The sequence below is a fragment of the Apteryx mantelli genome, chromosome 10 (genome assembly GCF_036417845.1).
Source record: "Apteryx mantelli isolate bAptMan1 chromosome 10, bAptMan1.hap1, whole genome shotgun sequence".
NCBI classification, from domain to species: domain Eukaryota; kingdom Metazoa; phylum Chordata; class Aves; order Apterygiformes; family Apterygidae; genus Apteryx; species Apteryx mantelli.
Genome location: NC_089987.1, coordinates 21,768,072 through 21,788,630, shown reverse-complemented (window position 1 = coordinate 21,788,630; position 20,559 = coordinate 21,768,072). Strand labels below are relative to the sequence as shown.

Here is a 20,559-nt window from a genome sequence, read left to right as displayed (position 1 = left end):
TTCTGTTTTCTGAAGGTGACTCATCCCGAGGCCTGACAAACAGACTAACTTCTTATCTGTGAATCAACTGCAAAAGGATTTGCAGACCGAGGTATGCCTGCTAACACTTGTGCAGCCCGAGCCGCGCTGCGCGGGTTTGCAGAGATATCAGAGACACATTTAGGAAGCAACTGTGTTTGGTTATGCGCAAGGGAAAAGGGTTTTTTGCTCGTTTTGGTGTGTGGATGAGACAGTAAAAGCAAAAAATAGTTCAGGGAGCTGCAGGATTCCTATGAATCACATGCTAACCTCAGCTTTCCCTCGTATGTCCCCCAGCTACCACCTGCGTAGCTGCTTCTGATCTATATGTATGTTGACTGGCTGGCTGGCGGCCAGCAACTCTGGCCAGGCAGAGTAAATAACTGTTGAAATGATGCTGTAGCCTTTCTTCTAGCAAAGACGTTAATTTGCGTGCGTCTCCTCTGTCTAGCTAGGAACGAAAAAAGCAGGAACTTCCCTAAGACCTGAATTGCCTTATTAAGTGTTTACAACTGGCAAAGGACCCCAAAGTTATTGCATGAGGCTGCATGGGGGGGAGAGGGGAGCAGCTCATCTGATTTTATAAGCTTCCTGTGATTAGAAAACAGGCCTGAAACAATTGTTTTGTCCCAGTTAAGTTGTATCTGTCACTACATAAAGGAATTGGACCCCTTCATTAAGAAGGTATTCTTCAGAGAAGGTGTTTTGTTTTTTTAAGTCTCAGTTCAGCTTGGAGAAAAAGGATAAATTCAGAAGGATAGTATGATACTGTGCCACTGGTTTCCGTCTCCCCCCTTCTGGCTCTGCATCAGACCAAGGGAGGCAACAAACAGGAGGCAGCGGCTGATCTGTTATGGACTTTCCAATAATATTGCCTCACTTTATTTAAAACAAAAACTTGCAGTGGAGAGGAGATGAGGACTCCAGGATGGCAAAAGATAAACACAGGGCTGTGGGGAAGAAAGCAGTCAAATTTGCTGTTGTTTCCAAAGTCTTGAAAAATACATGCCAAGGTCAAAAAAACAAACTTACTAGGTGATTATGACTCCTGTGTCTTATTTTAGGGCTTTACAAATGCTCATTTTGCTTTGACCTTGGTAATTTTTTTTGCAAATGTTATTTGGAAGGCACATACAGCTTGTACGTGCGGGGTGTAAAATGGGTGATGTACTAGCAAGTAGACAAAGATTATGGGAGGTTAAGAAACTAGTTAGATTTCTACCTTATGAACTTGGCAGTTCTCCTGCAGGTCTATGCAGTTGGTATTGATCTTGCTACAAGATGAATAGCTAATATGTACTTATTTTCTTAATTGCTTATTTTGGGGGCCTGTAAAGGTGCCTGACATTTGGGAGAATTTCCCTAAAGTCTGTTTTAATCTCAGTTTAATTAAGACAGTATATAATATCTTTATATTTTCAATCACAGCCAATTTTCTTTTTAGATTTGGTCATTATTGAGGAAATGTTTTTAAGTCATTCTTCTAGAACTTTTAAATTCTGAAATATCTCCATTAGAGCAAAATCCTGAAAATGAGGAGATGCATTTTAAGATCATCTCGAGCTAATGCCTCAGTCTGGAGTTGCTGCTGATCGCAAATGTGTTAAACTACCCATAGTGTATTTTCTACATTTAAAAACACTTCTAATTTTTTATGAAGTCTGTATATAAGTAGCTAAGGGATGCAGCCGCTTCCCTCGTTTTCCATGAATTTGCCGGCACCCGATGCAAATCGTGCCTTCCAGCTAACCTTAGCGGCCTTCCTTCAATTTGCATGAGTACGGGTGAAGTGGGGACCGAAGCACCGGGAGATTAAAATGCCTCATTTCTTTATCAAAAGACCTAACAACATGCTCCACTATTTCCCTGCTGGCAATAGGCGCAGTAAGATCCAGCTAGCGTGCGGCGCCCGCACCTATGTCTAAGAGCAGAGGTGCTGGGGGGGGGGGGGCCAGGTCGGGTTGAGGAAGATGAGTTTAGGGACGCGGGGCTTTCTGATTTAAAGGCTGTCCGGCCCCGGCGTGTGAGGAGCCGCGAGCCCCGCGGGCCGGCGTGGCGCTGCCTTTTAGCAGGTGGGTGGGTGACCGGGGGGCGGCGGGTGTCGCGGCGCGGCCCCTCGCCCGCTGGGTCGGGCCGGGGCAGGTGCGGGCGCTGCCCGCGGCGCTGCTGCGTCACCGCGCCCTGAGGGGGCCGCGAAGGGGCCGCGGCGGCCGCGCCGAGGCGGCTCCGCCGGGCGGAGGAAGCCGGAAACCGCCCAGACGGGCCGCGTGGGGCGGGGGGGCCGGGGGACCCCGCGCGCCGCCGCCGCGCTGGGGGGTGACTCAACGCCCCCTTCCCGCCTCGGAGGGAGGCGCGGGCGCGGCGCATGCGCGGCGGCGGCGGCGGAGTTGTGAATGGTGCGGCTGTTCGGCCGGAGTTTACGAGCCGGGAGGAAGTCGGCGGGGCGGGGAGGGAGGCCGGGAGGCGGCGGCAGCGCGAGCTCCGGCGGCGGTTGTGCGCGCGCGGGGGGGGAGGGGGCGGCGGCGGCGGGGGCTAACAAAGGGCGAGGCGAGCGCTGGGGCTGGGACAGCGCGGGGCGGGCGGGCGGCGGGCAGCCGGCGGCGGCGCCACCATGCCGCGGGTTGTCCCCGACCAGCGGAGCAAGTTCGAGAACGAGGAGTTCTTCAGGAAGCTGAGCCGCGAGTGCGAGGTGAGGCGGCGGCGGCGACCCCCCGCCGCGGGGAAACTTTCCGCGGAGGGAGGCGGGGGGGGGGGAGCGGCGCGGTGGCGGGAGCGGCGCAGTCTGTGCAGCGCGCTGCCCCTATCGCCGCGCCCGGCCCCTCCTGATTGCGCGCCCTGCTCTCCGCAGATTAAGTACACCGGCTTCAGGGACCGGCCGCACGAGGAGAGGCAGGCCCGCTTCCAGAACGCCTGCCGCGACGGCCGCTCCGAGATCGTGAGTGGCGCCGCGGGGACCGGGGGGGCTCGGCTCGGGGGGGCCGCGGCGGCGGCGCGCGCTGGGTGTGGCGGCCCTGCCGGCGCCCGCGGAAAAGTTTCGCCGCTGCCCCGAAAGGCGCAGAAACCCCCAGCGCGGGTGAGTCGAGGGCAGCGGTGACTGCGGCGCCGCTGGGGCCCGGGACGGGGATGGTGGCGCGCTGCGCACCGGCGTGTGGCTGCCGCTGGTCGCGTCTGCCGCCTCCGAAGCGCTCGGAGAGCGGGGACTCGCGGTAAAAGATGACATTTTTTCCCCCGTTAAGAATCGTGCTGCTTGCCTGAGCGCGTTGGCTCACGCTGTCTTTGCTGCAGAAATGAAAACGCGCTCGACTTGAGCGTCAGGGTTAAAGGAAGGCAGCACGTATGTGAAAAAAATCTTTTATCGTCTTCAGAATGAGCTGCGGGTGCAAATTGGCTGTACTTCCTTCCCTCTTGCACATGTTGCAGTTCTGAGCTGCTTATTTCGATATTCAGCGCTTTTTTTTTGAAATAGCGGCTTTTGGATAGTAGCAGTACGTCACATCGTTCAGAATATACGATCCAAAAGTCTTGAATAAGCTATTTTTGGTGGACTAAATCAAATACTTTCGAAATTAGGCTTTAAAAATTGGAGCTAAAGCCCTGTTTTTCTCATTCATTAAGGTTAGTTACGGACCACTTTTTTTTCTGAATTAGAACACAAGATTAAATATGGCTCGGACTAGTCAAGAACTGACTGGTTATTTCCTGGTTTGATTTGTGCTACGAGTTCCTCCTGCAAGATCAGTGTGTCTTGTAGCATTATTGTTAGGGATCTAGTGATTAACTCTTCACTGTTCTTGAAATGCAGAAGTAACTTCTTTTGCATTTACAACATGTAACGAAGGACAAGGTGAACATTCCCTTCTCTTTGAGGTAATCCCTGCTTCCACTAAGTTTGGTTTATGACAATTCTTTAATTTCCTGTGGTATGGTGAAGTTTAATAAAACTCCTTAAATGTATACCCGTTCACAATGAAATTATTCCTATGCACATCCATACTGGAATATAATTGAATACCAGCTGCTGCAACTGATCTGTTTGTTTGCACTTGTGAGTAGAAGGGCATGCACTCAAGTAACATCCTTACTTTTTATTAAGTAACTTTAACTAAATCTTATCCATGCTTGTCCTGTAAGGTTTCAGAACAGCTAATGTTATTTTGTGAGAAGCTCCCTGTAGTCAGTCTCTTAATTTTGCTTCTTTTTTTAAATTCATTTTTCACTGCGTGCGTCTCCTTCCTTTAAAAAGTCACCAGGGAAACAATGGGTAGGTAAAGAAAACATAATTTACTAGCATTTGTAGTTCCTGAACAGGTGAAAGTGCGCAGTATACCTGAGTCCTTCCCTTAAAAAAAAAAAAAGATACTTTGTTACTTTGTAATTAGCTTGTTAATGCAGCTTATGCACTTATTTCTGTAAGTGGGGAATCACTGTAGATCCACATTTGTATTTCTAAGCCTGCTCTGTCAGAACTACATCCTTTGGAGAAGCTACCAGTGATGGCTATTCTGCATACTTTTTCATTTACTTAATTACAAAGCAACCTCTAAATTTCTTGACCTGAAACATCTGGTTTTGTTCTGCAAGCAGGGCATAAGTAGTCGGGTTTATTTAGAAATGTAGTATGCACAGTGACTGATGTTAAAAAGAGCTAGCTATTTTACTTTTTTTTTTTGTCTCAAATGTTTTCCTAGAGATAAAGGATTTATTCTTTTATTTTAAGGGGAGCCTTTGCAAATGACCTTACATATTTTAAGCAGGCAAAAAAAGAAAAGAAAGAAAATGGCTTTAAGAATTTAAATGTAGAGCTTGCGATACGTTGATAGTTGCCTCTGTCAAGTAACTCTTGATGGGATAAGAAAAATAGTTAACAGTATTACTGAAAAGTAACTGTGAAATATTAAGTAAGACTTGTATTTCACTTGTAGTAAATTGCTTTGATAACTTGAAGATAACTTTACATATTAAATTTGTTTTGAGAGACTTTCTAACTGCGTACTTGGTTGGAAGGTTGGTTGTGTTTACGGTGTCTAAATGTAGGTCAGGTCACCCTTGTACAACCTGATAAGCTTTTTGCAAAATTTGAGGCACACGTCACATGTATGATAGTGTTTCTGACTCAGTTTAAAAGGTTACGTATAGCAAATTGTAATCTTCTTAGTTTCAAGTTTAAGACCAAACTGGTGGTGTGTTGTGCTTGCTGCTTTTTTCCCCTTTTTTTTAAACTAGAAAGAAAATATCGTCTCCAGTGTAGTCCTGTGTGGTTACCAGTAAGGTTGTTCTTGGATTTTTCAGTATTGACCGATGATTTTGATTTAGGGAGTGCATGGGAATTTTAATTGGATGGTTTTATCTGTTTGAAGAGAGGAAATGCACTTCAAAAATCCAGAGAATAAATATATACATAACTTTTTACATACATAACTTCTAAATAGCCCATGGTCTGAATGTTGGCTGCATGATTCCATGAGGATGTGGGAATTTGTGTACTTCTATTTTCCCTCTTTTTCCTCCTCTATTTTTCCCCTTTTTTTTGTGGCCCTCTAGCACAAGTTCAGGGGGTTTTGTCGGGGTGGGCTGGGAGGGTGGGTGCTTCACTGTCCCATTTAATTTCCCTGAAAGGGAGTATATTACTTATAGGCTGCTATCCTTGCGCCTGCAGGAACTTAAGAGGTCTGGAAGGCTGCAGATGTCAGCTGGTTTACACCCAAAGATCTTGCTCTTTGGTATAGTTGGTTTTAAGCGTATAAATGAAGTAGTCTAAAACACATATTTGCTAAAGATGCTCGCAGATGGGAAGGTAGTTCTTGAACATACTAAGTGGTGGTGACTTGATGAGTCAAAAATATTTAGAGTTAGGGATAATTTTTTGTTTAAATAGAATCACTTGAAAAACAAAGGGGTAATACAAGCTAGTCAAATAGCCTGATAACTGATGGGCTGTAGCCCTTGCAGTTTTATGCTTCCTATTTGTGCAAATGTATCCCTGATGAACTTTCTGTTACGTGGCTTGAAATATTTATCTTTTGAGTATTGTATTCAAACAAATATTAACATACCAATACAATACTCTCAATACTAGTAGGACTGATTTGTCAGTTTTAATGACATTGCACATGTACTTAATAGGAGAATTTTTTAAAAAAACCTGCTCTTAGAGAGTCTGGAGTGGAACCTGATTGCAGAGTATTAGTCTCCCTTTGAAAAAAAAAAAAAAAAAAGCAAAAAAACAAACAAACCCCCCACAAAGCACTTCTACTTTCAAAATGGGAGATATTAGTCCTGTGACAATGTTGCAGTACGATGACCGGAACGATCTTAAATGACATATAGAGCTGTTGTGTCATAGATAGTGGTAGAGTGATATTTATACCATGAAGTTGCTGAATTCTGGGTTGCTTGACAGGAATCTGCTTGTCAGGAAATTCCAGCTATTAGAGTAGTATTTATGTAGCTTTCAAGAAAAGCTGTATTCTGGATTAATGACCATTTAAATCTAAGTGATCATGGTAATCAATCCAATTATTTGATTGCAACAAATTGTTTGACAGTAAGATTTTGAGTATAGTTGTATTCTGGCAGTGTGTTTGAGTATTCGCACGCTTATAGGGCACATTGTAGTGTACCACAGAACAGAAATGCTGTGAATCTACAGAATCCTGCTTTCAAATATCTCTACTTTTTTCATTCCACATCTAGATATTGGTGTTCTTTTCCCCCTTTGATTTTGTGAGATGTACAAATAAATGCGGAGGGCTTATAGAGAAAACTTGATCTTATTTTCATTTGAGACAGTAGCAAATTATTTACTTGAAAACAACGTACACTTTTTCTAATAGGCTTAAGTCAGTCCTCTTAATGATTTTAGAAAAGGGTGCAAGTAAAAGAATTCCTGTTCCTACCTATTCTCATTGACACAACATCTGCCGATCTGTATTTCACTGGTGTCTTAATGTGGCAACAGGATTACATGTCTTGTAATGTCTAATAATGCATGGCATGTAGAGCTGTATATGGATGCTTATTTGCCTACAGACAATGAAATAGGAATAAATACATTTCTATTCAGATAAGTATTTGTCTAAGTGTAAATAGATTGTGAAAAGAACCGAGTGCTTTTCTTTCAAAAAAGTTGCCCCTAGTAACAGATATCGGGAGTTCATTTTTCCTTCAGAGGTACTTTTAGAGAAATGCAAGCTCTTTAAAAAGCATAAGCAATTTTTAGTGCTTCAAGTACTAAGTTGGTATAGGGTATCCAGACAGAACTGAAATGACAGATTCTAATGTCAGCAAAACTGATTTGAAAGAAGTATTGATTCCATGTTGTATTTTATATCTGAAGCAGCCAATGGCAAATGTTGTCAAAATGGAATCAGATGTTTGTAACTTAATACTTAAGAAAAATGATGAGTGCATGTTTCTGACTTTAAGTATTCTCTATGCTGCCTGGCTTAAGACATAAACTGATGTAAAAATAAATGACTGCCTGCATAATTTATGTAATGTCTTGCTCCCTGATCCTGTTTGTATTGATTTTTCTAAAAGGCTTTTGTGGCCACAGGAACCAATCTGTCTCTCCAGTTTTTTCCGGCCAGCTGGCAGGGGGAGCAGCGACAGACACCAACCCGGGAATATGTCGACTTTGAAAGAGAAGGAGGCAAGGTAAGAAGGAAGTTGTTGCAACTGAAAAATGTTTATGTTGTGCTTATGGTCTTATTAATATGGACTGCATGAATGATGTGAAATTAATAGTACTTCACATCTGGGTTGTATGAGTACAATTGAATGCTGGTACGATAAACTCTAGTAGCACTTTGTTTTAAAGCATGTTAATTTTTTGGAGGGATACACGGGCAATACTGGTGGCTTTTTTATTATTTTCAGGAACAGAACTTGATTTCTGCCATCATACCATGAAAAAACTTTGGGGGAGCAATTGAAATTGGATTAGTGTTCTGTGGATGCTTCTAGAATGGTACAGAAATTAGACCTCAGCCAACAAATTGTTGGACTAATGAAAATTTGCGTTCTGAACAGGTTACTTCTTTGGGCGTTAGATTGTTAGCTGATACTACAAACGCTCGATTTGCTGTTTAGTGGAACAAGGCTTCTTTTTTTTTTTTTTTTTTTTTTTTTTTTTTACAGTTTCATCATGAGCAGTAATATAGAATAAGCATTGCTTTCAAAACTGGTTTCTGATTTCCTTCCCACCCAGAGTTGTCCCATGAACTGATATCGAAAGCTAGAATTCCCTGAAGACATAGTGATGATTACTGAGAAGCTGTATCAGGATTAAAGTCAGAAACCCTGCTTAATCTGATCAGAATAAAGTTACTGGAACTACTTAAGACTGGTTTTATTTTACAGGAAAGGCATACCTTTAAAAATGTAGATGTTGTGTCCTGTCTATGCTACTTAAATGCTCTGGGACTGATCCAGTGATGACTGAAGTCAGTAGGAGTCTTTCTGCTGATCTCAGTAGGTTTGGACCAGGATTTAAGCCCCTTTAGCATTTTTTTTATACAGAAACTAGTCTGAAACATTTTTTGTTTTGTTTTTTAAAGATTTTAATAGACTTCAAAACTCTTGCTTCTGCCTGAAAGTTTTTGCCCATTCTGGTAATAAGTAAAAGCTAATATTACCAAATTTAAAAGGCTGGAGGAAATATTTGAAACATATTCAGTTTTAATGGCATATTGGGTCTTTTAAATGCTGCTAGGTGGAAGATAAATATTTCCTATAGTAGGAAAGCCTGAAAGGAAGGAAAAAAAATACTTGAGGGGCAGATATGGTATTTGGAATTCAAGTTAATGAGTTTTTTGGAAAAAATATTTTCCATCTAGTCCTGTGAGGCTTGCAGAAGTCTGACAGATTGGGGGAGAAGGAGTGAAGTTGGCTATGCTGGGTACTGACTGCTTTGCTAAGGAAATAGAATTGAATCTGGCTCTTACTGAAAAATATTGATTCTGGCTCACAATTGAATGAGGAATTTTTCTTGTAACATGTAAGAAGGCTGTAGTCTCTCTTCTTGCCAGTTCAAAAATAATTTTATTTACCTTTATGCTTTTTTTTAAAACTTTGTTTTCGCTGAGTGAATTCTTAAAGTACTGAGCTGTTTCATCCATTTTCTTGTGTTGTCTTAATCACGTAGGAACCTGGTAGATACGTTGCGTATTAAAATAGAACATGACTCTCATTAATGCATGCCACTCCCTGTTTTATGTGTGTTTACAGTAAATTCTAGAGTGCTTCGCTATACATTTAGAATGTTTCATCTGAATCAGGCTAGAGGTGGTCAAACTAGTAAATGGGAATAGTGTTATACTCTAATGTGAACAAATCAAAACCTCACGGCTGTGATCTAACTTTACTTCTGTAAAGCCCATGCAAATGCAGGCTTGTTCTGCACAGAATTGAGCTTGCTTGAAAGTAAGCCACTCCCATAATTTCAGAGGAGAAGCAAGCAGGATGGGAGTTTCTTGTGTTATCACACTTTTTTTTATCTTTTGAATTGTCTGAGATTTTGTTCTCTGTAGATTTTTGTAACTTAGTTTTATTAAGAATTCTTTCATAGGCTTCGGCAGTCTCTTAACTCAACACCATGTGATTTTTGTAGCTCTGTGCAACATTGTTTTATGAGCTTTGATTCTTGAGGCAGTGCATAATGTGTGTTTGTTCATCACTGGATTTAAGCCAGCAAGGCATGTTTTTAATTATATGAATAAAAAAAGGCTATGGGGGGAGCTGTCAGTTAATTATTATTTTAGGCATTAGTATGAGATCTAGAATGTAGATAGAGTTACCAGCACTAGAATATTTTTATTCTGGAATTCTGCTTAAGTGTTTGGCTAAGCAAGTGATGGCCCGGAATAGTTTATCCAGAGTTTAAGTATGTCCCTATTGTGCCTAAGCAGTTTTGTACATAGATTAACAAGATAACCAATGCCACATCTGCTAGAATTGCTTCTTAATGATTGCATTTTAGAGGGAGAACCACCCTTGCAAATGCACATGAAATCCTGGATTCCATGAATAAAATTGAATATTTACTTCATAGGCTCGATTTTTTATTATTATTATTATTATTATTATTATTTTCCATTCTGATATTTCTTAGGTGAGGGATTTTTCTTAGGCTTAGCTTGCCTTTGAACTTTGTATATCTGGTGTTCACGGTGGCTGGGTAGGCCTCTAGTGGACACCCTGTCTTCATTAGTTCAAGAACTGGATAGCTAAGTGCTAAGCTTAGAAGATGGGTAGAAAAAATATGTTAAATTTAATATTTTTTAAGATGGTTTTAACATTGTGCTATCTTTGACATGCAGCAAATATGCATCCTTTAATTGTGTATTTGAGCAATTTTTCAGGTTTGTCTTAGCAAAAGTACAAACATCTGTAAAAATAGCTCTCTAGATTGTAAAATAATAGAACATTTTATTTCATTGTGACCCTGTCGGGCGGTTGCAGGGGGCTCAAACTGTTTGTTGTGTTTCTGGACCTCCTAATCGTACGAAGGCTTCTTAATCCTGTGTATTGTCAGCTCATGTCCATTTCTTTTTTAAACATAAAAATAAATAGAAGTTACTAAGAAATTCAGAGGCAGGCACTGCAGTGTAAGCTACTGCCTGAAATCTCACATCACTTGAACCCTGGAATTAATTGCAGGATTTTATTTTCCCCTTGGTTCACCAGTGTCATTAATTACTAAGGCTAGTTTTGTTGTGCTTAATGAAGTTCTTTCATTTTTATGTCAGGTTCTAGCATGTATATGCGGGGACAGATTTCCCCTCACTGCTTTTTAAAATCTAATTTTGTCGGGCGTCCCCTTGTTTTGTTAAGAGCAGTGTGATCAGCTTCCTTTGCTTCATTCATTTTGTGTATCTTTTAATGTGAGATAAAATGTCCCTGTTTTTTGTTTCTTAGAGGTTTTTATCTAGCTGTAGTCTTTCTTACCTGAAAGCATTTTAGTTCTCAGGTATTTTTTTTATTGTTTAAATAAGTTGACCAGTTACTACACACAGGACCCCTCGTGAAGCGTGTGAAGTTATTTTACTTCCCCTCCCCTTCCTAATACTATTCTCCATCTCATTTCTAGTGCAGCTTAACTTCCTGTCTGCTGTTCAGCAGCAGCTGCTCATAAACCAGCATCTTCAACACAGGCTTATTTCAGTATAATATGCTATAAACTCCAAAATTCCAGAAGAAGGCACGTCGGACGTGGTATAAATTGATTCAGTGTGTCTGGTATGACACGTGTGATGTAGCTAGGATTTCTACTCACTAGATAAGGCTAGAACAAAGTTAATGGTTTAAAGTAGCAGAATGCATTTTAAAAGAATGCTAGACTTCAGTTCTCTTCCTCCGAAGATGCTGAGCTTCTCCTCATGCACTATTTTTCCTGTTACAGCTAGGAAATTTGTTGGCTATAAGCAGTTGATGTTAAATACTCAGATGAATATGAGAAACCAGAGAATCTCTATCACAGTACAGATGCCACAACAGTTTAAAAAAAAAAAAGTGGTGAGAAAGAAAGCAGCTAAATTTAAATTCCATTCAGCAGACCTGGTTTTGCTTTGGGGCCTTTTTTTCCACCAGAATTAGTTGTACAGCTTGATAACTAAGACTTGTACCCAAATCAGCTTTTTCTTTTCTGACTTTGGTAATAAACTGTCACATATTATTGGGATAGCTGTATTGGCTGCTCTGGTTTTTGAGCAAATGTAATTACCAGTCAAAAATAAAATCCCAGTGTTTGTTTGGAAAGCGAAGACTTAATTTATGAGAAATGTCTGAATACCTGTACAAACGTGTTTTAAACTGGAGCTTTTACTGTCTTTGGTCCACACTACTTTCTGCAGAATTCGGTTGAAAGTCTTAATTCATTCAAGCAAAGTTGGATTAGCAGCTTCCTTGGGTTTTCTTTGTTAGTCTGTTTGGGGTTTGGTTTTTTTTTGGTACACTTCTGAATGAAAAAGGATGTCTGGGAAACTGATTTACAGTTCCAGCTCTTGTTTATCTCCACTGTAGTGCTCAAGAGCCATGTTCCTTAAGTTCCTGTATTTTCAGTCTGGCAGTATTTACGGTTAATACATAGAGATTGCTTTGTCACCATCTGAAATGTTCTCACAGTTAGCAGGATTTCTTGCATGTGTACCCTGCAGGCTGCTGAGTTTAGTTCCTGGACAAAAGGGGTTTTGGTTTAATATTTTTCTAGGTCTGTGGGAAGGGATGCCTGATGCTACGAATTTAGAAAAAATGTATGCTAGAGCCATAATATTAATCAAAGATCATATTGTGTTGTGCCACCCCATAGGGTAAACTCAACCGTGAGATGCCCGTGGTCATCACTTTATCTTTGCATATAATCTAATAGTTGAGGTGTTAACAGTCATCAAGACTCTGTCCTTCAATTAATCTGTAGTAATCTCATGCTCTTTCAAATTCTTGTGAAGATCTCTGTTTAGGATCATTCTGGAGACACTTAGTGCTATGACCCTGAGAAGCTGGGTGTCACCTGACGAAGTTCACAGAGCCATTCATACATAGGGAGGACGCATGGGCATGTAAGGTACAATATAGGTGAAAACCTGGCAAATGTCAACATTTAAGGGGGACTGTGCATTCTTTGTGGATTGCCTCCTAATATGTGAGGGCGTCTGATGAGGACGTTCTGTTTCCCAGGAACTGTCCTGCTCATAAACAGTTTCTCTTGCAGAACAGTCTTGTTGCTTCACAAATCTAAACTCAGGAGGCTGAGATTCATTGTGTAGCTCTGCAGACTCCCTGACTGTTTTTTAGGTTAGTCCCTTAATCCACTGGTGGATAAAAAAAACAATGTTTTGGCAGCAGGTTTTTATTGAGTTGTTGTTCTCCCCCTTTGTGCTAGCAGAATGATACAAAATTTCTCTTCTGGTTTATTCTCGATTTACTTCAGGAATGCAGAACTGGTGAGATCTGCCTGGTGCCTGTCCTCAGTTTTGGTGCTTTTTCTGAGAACCCTTTTCTAGGCTGCCTTGGAAATCTTTGGTGTCAATATCTGCTGCTCTTGGTCTGGCCATGTTGCTTCAACTTAACTGTTCAGCTTCCTATTCAGCTCTCCATAATGACCCACAACCCAAAAATGTTGTGGTAACGGGGACAGCCAGAAAGATTCTTCTGTAAAACGCAGCTAGTGGTCAGTGCAGGGACATCAGCTGCTTAACTGTCTGTATGCCCAGGCCCTTTGAGGTGCTTTTGCCTGCTTCAGCCGAGAGAAGTGGTGTTGCCTTGATGAAGCCCACAGTCACTTTTGCCATTTCTTTACGTCTTTCTCTTCCTGTAAGCTTTAAACAAAAAGTCAGTCTTTATTCTGACAGCAGATAAACCTGGTGCTGTATCCAGGTTAGGCCTGGCTGAGCAGCTTAATGTCTTTTGTTTAAGAGGTGTTGACGGGGGTCCTGGAAAGGCAGAGAGAATAAGAAGAATCCTCTTTCCTGGATGGTCCCTTTGATCAGTTTCCATCCAGGCATCTACGTGATCGGAGCAAAATAGTAGGTTTTAAGGGATGCTTGTGATTCTAGATTTTTATCGTTGTATTTGTGCTTAAGATGTCTTGTCTTTTTTTTTTTTTTTCCCTTCCCCCTTTAAGCAGAGACTGCTCCGTTGTTTTTTTCCCCAGATATCATTTCTTTGTTTATGGTCCTCTACAAAGTATAGATACCCTTTTTCCTTGTTTTTTCTGGATACTTTGAGATGGTATTCATTATGACCAGCTATTGCATAGAGGAAAGCTATTTAATTGAAACTCGCTTTGAAGTTGTAGTCATAGCATATCTTTGCTTATTCACTTTCCCACAGAGCTGGGAAATGCCTATATCTGCATCCAGTTTATATACTTTTCACAGTTAGGAGCTTGATCTTTGGGAAGAGAGATCTTTAGAGCTCGTAGCTCATTAGGTACGTATTGTCCTGTGCTGGCAAGCAGCCAAAGGCCGAGATTCGGACAGTTGTTGCTGAAGACTGATTTATCACTGGGTGCCCTCCTCCATGAGAGCGTGAGTCACACCAGGCAGCTCTCATGTGACAAGTATCCACAGCCTTTTCCCCTTAATCCTCGTGCTTCCCCCCATCCTCCAAATACTTTTGTTACTGCTTGCAGCCTTGTTCAGGCATTGTGGTGCACACAGCGGCTATGCCGTTTTGAAACGGAGCTTATGAGCAATACTTACAGTATTTCTGTGCTATTCATGTGATGCCTACCTGTCAACCCTTTCCATAGAGCCTAAATACTGTAGATCTGCCATCAGTACGCCTGTTTTGGATTAGCTTTTATTACATGTTGTAGAAGCAGTTATTCAGTCATATTTTATATGTTACCTTGAGCTTTTTCCAGTGGTCTGAAGGCTTCTATTACAGTTGTATAGACAAGACTTCACATTTACTAATACCAGCCTCCTAAAGTTTGTCAGAAGAGGAACAAAACCAGAGCAAGTTAGTGAGCTAAATTTTACATTTGGGAACCAGCTATACGTAAGGACAGATGAGTGTTGTGTGGATGAAAGCGGTGCTTAAGATCCCTGCAGCATAGATACTGGAAGAAATCCAGACATTTGGATTGCTGAATCTTTTGTTTGCATATCAGTCTCTACTTACTAAGCAAAGTTGTTGACGTTATGCTTCTATGTTCTTCTTATAAATGAATGAGAAAAGCAAGAAGGCTGCTGTTGAGGATTTGTCTGTTTCTTTGTGCAAATCACTTAATACATCATGTTTTCCAAAAGTATTCAGTAAGATGTCCAAACCTTTGCTGCAGGAAACTGTTATTTTTCAGAAAGTTACTGAAATGTTTCTTCAAGCTTTATTGTCCAAAGGGCAAGTAACAAAATAAGATAACTGGCTTACATAATTGCATATTTGATGCTTTAACAAGCTGGCCTGGTACAGTGTATATTGTGACAATAATATGGAAAAAATGAGGACTTCTGTCTTGCAGACCACCACTATTCCAAGTGCATACAAGTGCTAATAAAAGGATCGTCTTTTGGGCAATAGTTGATGCTGCGATCTGTCTAAGCAAAAAAATCCATGTATTTTCCGTGTTTCATTAATGTCTAGACTTGTACGCAGGATCCAAATCATGGCTCTTTGGGAAGACTATGTAGAACTTGGGCATTCTTTTTTGTATTTAAGATGCTTTAACAGTTGTAGGCAGTAGCTCTTTAGTTGTGGGACTTCTTGGTATGAAACTTGTTTTATCTGTTCATCTCAGTATAGATATAGAAGATAAAACCTATGGAAGGTGGCAGAAGTTATTGAACCTGGCATGAGTTTTACTGTAAAGGTTGCTATGTTTTAGTTTTCCATTGAAATGGAGTGACTGAGGACAAAGTGTTGTTTGTCATGCATTTCAGATATTTTTTGGTCTGAAATCCATGGAAGAAAGCAGCTACAGAACATTTGATAGGGACTTTGATCTCCTGGTGAAATATCTCCTGATGGTGGTCGAGGAGGGGTGAGCATCATTTGACAAAACAGATTAGAGGTTACCAGAAGAAATTCTTAGCTTCTTTTTGGCCAAAGTATTTTTTTTAAAAAAATTCTTTGGTAGAGGCAATATTGGATTTTTTTGTTGTTGTTAAAACTGATAAGCCTAAAGAATGCTTCAGAACAGGAAAACTGAGGCAGGAAGGCATCTAGACAAAACAAAATAACTGTAGTAGTGCGTTTTTCTCATGCTACTAAAGAGTGTTTTGGGATTTCTTCATAAAGCTTCCATGCTTCTCTGATTTGGGGGGGCATTAGGATATTGATGGCAAGCATTTTCATTTAGGAGGGACAGTGGGCAATGAACTTACATCCAGATGACTCAAACAAGGGGAATCTGAATATGCAACCCTGTTGTGCAATTACATATCCTAGTAGCCTAACAAGTTTTCTTTGAGGAAAATATCAGCATTGCAGTTACAGCATACCAGAAGCCTGATATTTTGGTTGCTTCACATAGTCTTACAGACTGTTGGTGCAACATAGGATGGTACTTTCTTGACCAAAGCATTCAGAGAAGCAGTGTGGGGGTTGGGATTTTGTTTTTGTTTTTTTGTTTTGTTTTTTTTGGGGGCCCTTTTCTGATTGTCTGGAACCTGAGACTCGGGCTTTTGAGGAAGCCTAGCTCTTATCAGCTATGATTTTTTTTTTTTTTGAACTTCAAGAAAATTAATCAGTAGGTGGGTTATAGAGGATAAAAATACATAGTGCATAAGAGTTTTGAGTAACCAAAACTGAAATTGTGTATTATGTTTATAACTGACCTTTGTATACTTTTCAGGAATTTGGCTGTTTGGAGAACTTGATACTAAAAATATGTCTGAAAGTGCTACTTTCTGTTAAAGAAGATTCCTAGATGTTGCTAATGATGTTTCTCTGCAGAAGCTGATAGTCTTCTACAGAATAATTGACACCATAAAATTTTATTGGGTGATGAAAACTAAGTAGTTGTTATGGTATACAAAAGACAAAAAATGAATAAATTGCATTAATTTAAGGCTTAATGCAGTGTGACTTGTTGAATTCATGTTCATGTATTAGTTCTTAACTGCACTGTTTACCATATGTGCTTAATTTCAGTGGAAGAACCTGATTCAGCTGTGTTTGAAACTAGTCGAACTTACAGCCTTTTCTAATCTTTTTGCATCTATAACATCCCATTTTCCTTTCCCTTTCTGCCTCCGCTGAATTCTACGCCTGTCTTCCTTTGTTTTTTGTTCTGTGGAAATGGAGAACATTTCTCAAGCCAATTTTCTGGGGAAGAGAAATGGTCCAGATAGCAAAGGAGCCACCGTTGTCACTGTACTTTGGTACTTTGGGTGGTTTCAGCAAAAAAGCCAAGGAATTCAAGTGCTGTGGATCCTGTGGCTCCTTCAGGACAACTTTGGAGCATAATGACCAAAAAAACAAAGACAAAAGCAAAAAACCCCACCCAGCACACAAGAAGGTCTTATGTCTGTTCTGTCAAATATCCTAGTTTTTCTCACTTAGTTGCATGTCAGTTTTAGTTAATAAGAAACAGGGTAGTCTCTCTTACTTCTTTATGTTCAAGTGCAGATAGTCTCACAAAAACTAACTTTCTTTGTGGGTTTGCCAGTTCTTCTATTGGTTCATTTTTATTTTTAAATAGGGGGACATCTGGTCTGCTTTTATTCCTTTTCCTTTTTCTGCTTTCCTCAGTAAGGCCTAGTTTAATGGAGCTTATTTGTGTAATTTGTGGGGATTTCTTCAGTTTTTCCATACTTGAATCCTTCTTAAGTGGGAATGATGAGGCTGTCAAAGTGCTCGAGAACATAATGGCAAAAGGGCAGAAGAGGTAACTTTCCTTGCCCTTGTCCTGTTCGAGGTAGTTCCTGATTGGTTTTTATTGGTTGCTTGCCAGTATTGTCAAAATTGGGTACTTTCGTGAGTGTATTTGCATTATGCACTTCTGTATTTTTAAACTGAAAATTTGGTTTAACAGAGTATTAGGTACCATTCCTGAAACTGGAACAAATAATCTTCATTCCCCAGCAGGCGATAGCACTAGTTATCTCATTCAGAACAGATTTTCTTCTTTTTATCTTCCTTGCCTGTCTGCATCATATTCCCCCTGCCTTTGCAAAGAGTATTGCCAGGACAGTCCGTCTGTGGCTCTTGAACTGCATCAGTAGCTCGGCTCGTTTGCATTCAACCTCTGGTTCCCCTGAAAGGGCTGCGCCCCCAGGAGCAGGGCTGGATGGGACACAGGTCGGCCAGCCCAGCGTGGTCTTCAGCAAAGCAGCGAGGCCTCTGCAGAGCTGCTGCAGCGTCCTGCCCCTGAGCTGTCTCAAAGCTCCCCTCAGCTCTTCTTACCGATGCGCCTGATACATCCTTGACATCCTTCACATCTCAGCTGTAGGAGAACCTTTGCGTGAAGAGCTGAGGTGCAGGCGTGTATCTCATTGCTGTAGGACCACAGTGCTGTTGCAGTTGTTACTGGTAAACTGTGATTTCTGAGGTGTGCTGGCTTCTTCTGGAACCAACAGTGCAGAATAAGGACACTTTTTCAGTAGTTTGGTGCTGGATGTGTGTCGTAGCACCAGCTGTCAGGCATGGTTGCCTTGCCCACTTACAAGACCTGTAGGGGCAGAATGGTACCGTGTTGGTAGATTTAATTTCTCTGCTGAACCTGTGCTTTATAGGTTATGGGTTTTATTTGCACTCAAGTAGCATGGTGTAGTCTATGTGTTTAAAGCTCTCTTTCTAAGCCCTCTTTAAAATATTTAGTTACAACTATTTTTTTGTTACACCACTTTCTGAAAGTGTGGAAAAAGAACCAATTTCCCCACTAATTTTGAAATTTCTGTCTGGAAAATATATTCTGTCAACGTGGCAGAAAACAGTATGTGTCGGTGTTAGTTGGCTTGTTTTGTGAACGTAAGCATTTGTCGGTTGCATGTATGCAGACTTAGAGCAGGACAGCAGCAGTTGCCTTGTAATACCTTTCTGCAACAACATTATTCTTTTCAAATGTTATGCCCAGTTATAATAAAAATTGGGTCTTTTTTAATGCATGCCATTTTGGCAGAGGAGATTTAAAATCCAGCCATTTTCTCATGTAGAATCTAGTAGTAAAAATGTAATGAAAAAAGAGCCTCTAAAGTTCCATAGGGGAAAACCCCAGAATGTACTTGCCTTTGATTATCCCTACGTTCTGCTCCTTGCATTTTTGTTGACTCCTTTCCAACTGTGTGGTTGGTTTTACCTTTTTGGAGGCATATGGATTGAGCCTGAGCATGAGACACACTTTACATTGGGAAGCATAGACTTCTTTGTAGTGACATTGCTAAAACAACAAGCCACCTGCTTGCTTTTCGGTTTGGTTTTTTTTTGGTGGCTTTGGCCAAGTGTAGCGTATGTCTACTGCTGAGTCTAGCAACTGAAATACTTTTGAAAGATGAACTGTGGGAGTTGTCTGCAGATTTATTTCCTCGTTATTCAGTAATAATAAATTGTCTTTTCAGTGCAATAGCATTTTAGGTTTTTCTTTGCTAACTTCTGAACCTAAGTACTGATTAGTGATTTTAATCCAGGAGTAAGATGCTGTAGTCTCGCAGAAGTTAATCATGTTTGTTCTGACATCCTTAGTGCTTCATACATGACTTTTTTTTAGTTAATTGAAAGCAGTAACCTGCATAATCTAATGAAATGTTGATCTGCTTTGGAAAGGGAGTCATAATTGCATAGTTAATTTAGCTAACCATGGGAAAAATGAAAATCAATTTTTTTAAGTGACTTGTAAATTCAGTCTAATGGAAAAAAATCTACTTTTATTTTGATGTTTGGGGAAACCAAAACTGAAAACATCAGCAGAGTATCTCAGTAACATGGAAAGCTTGTTGAGAGAAGTTTTGTCACAGTTCTGATAGTATTTACAAAGAAATTTTTAATGGGGTCCATGCAGGAATTTGAGTACTACACAGAATTTTAAAAATGAATGATGCTCTGTTCAATGATACATCTGAGTTTTATTTATCCAGACACTTTTACCCAAATTTTACTTTTATTGATAATAAAACCAGGTGATTTATGTAAGCATACTTAAGAATTGGCCAAAGTGCATAGTAGCAGACTGTCAGCTTTTGCTTTGAAGATTGCTTTAGGAAATGTAATTTGGGAATTTGTAGCAAGTATTTTCTGAGATGGCTTTTCAGTTCTGAATCTGAGTGCTTCCTTCCTGAGGGAAAATGCTAAGGGAATGCTATCACTGTTATCCCAACACTTCCTTCTATAATTAGAACTAAAATAGGTAGTTGTGTTGTCGGTGTTCTGAAATGGAACTTACTGCAGAAGTTTTTTGAGATTTTTCTTGACAGTGAAATGCCTGAAGTTAATATTTAGAGTTGCATCTTAATCACATTTGTCATTAGCATACATAAATAGGCATATATAAACTCATGGGTTTTTGTGGAGGGAGGGGAAAAAGCATTTACCAGCCTAAAACTTTTTTAAAAACATAATAAGTATTCTTCCTGAATTTGGCAGATACTATATTTTGAGAAAGGTCAGACTAAACTAAAAACTTTTCTGAGAAATTAATTCATATTTGCAACTTCCCTTATTCACTTCAGGTTTTGAATATATCTTAATAAGTTCCAATAAGTAGAACTCATATGAACAAGAGATATATTGCTCTACAGGAGGAAAACCACTGAAATTTAAAATCTTAAACAACAATTTTAATTGCTTATATACAGCAAAACCTTGCAAATAATAGTTAAATTTGTTAGCTCTGTGCTCAGCTATTTTTGTTTTACTTGTTGCTATTAAAATTTTAGTACAGGCCGTTAGCAGTCCATGGGATATTTTGTAATTCAGCAAATTCTTTTCTTTAAGATAATTTGTTCCTTACAGAGAATTTTTATTTCCACTGCTTTTTGTAATCTTAAAATACTGCATTATGAAAGGCTGCCTTTGCAGTCTTTTTTTTTTTTCTTCCTTTTTTGAAGCACAACAGTCTGGATTGAGACTCTTAACAAGCAAGCAGCTTTGCTGATGTTTGTT

The 20,559-nt window shown here is 40.4% G+C and overlaps 1 protein-coding gene across 4 annotated transcripts in view; it reads left to right on the top strand.

Annotated features, from left to right (window-relative positions):
- The first annotated feature begins 2,584 nt into the window (after positions 1-2,584).
- The window catches only part of CBFB (core-binding factor subunit beta), a 49,231-nt gene continuing 31,256 nt past the window's right edge, over positions 2,585-20,559 (top strand). For 3 of the 4 annotated variants that reach the window (XM_067302661.1, XM_067302662.1, XM_067302663.1), the window contains exons 1-3: positions 2,585-2,707; positions 2,867-2,953; positions 7,558-7,674. In XM_067302661.1, the coding sequence (XP_067158762.1) occupies positions 2,630-2,707; positions 2,867-2,953; positions 7,558-7,674 (282 nt within the window). In that variant the 5' untranslated portion in view covers positions 2,585-2,629. The remainder of the gene's footprint in view (positions 2,708-2,866; positions 2,954-7,557; positions 7,675-20,559) is intronic. The other variant, XM_067302664.1, reaches the window with a different exon arrangement.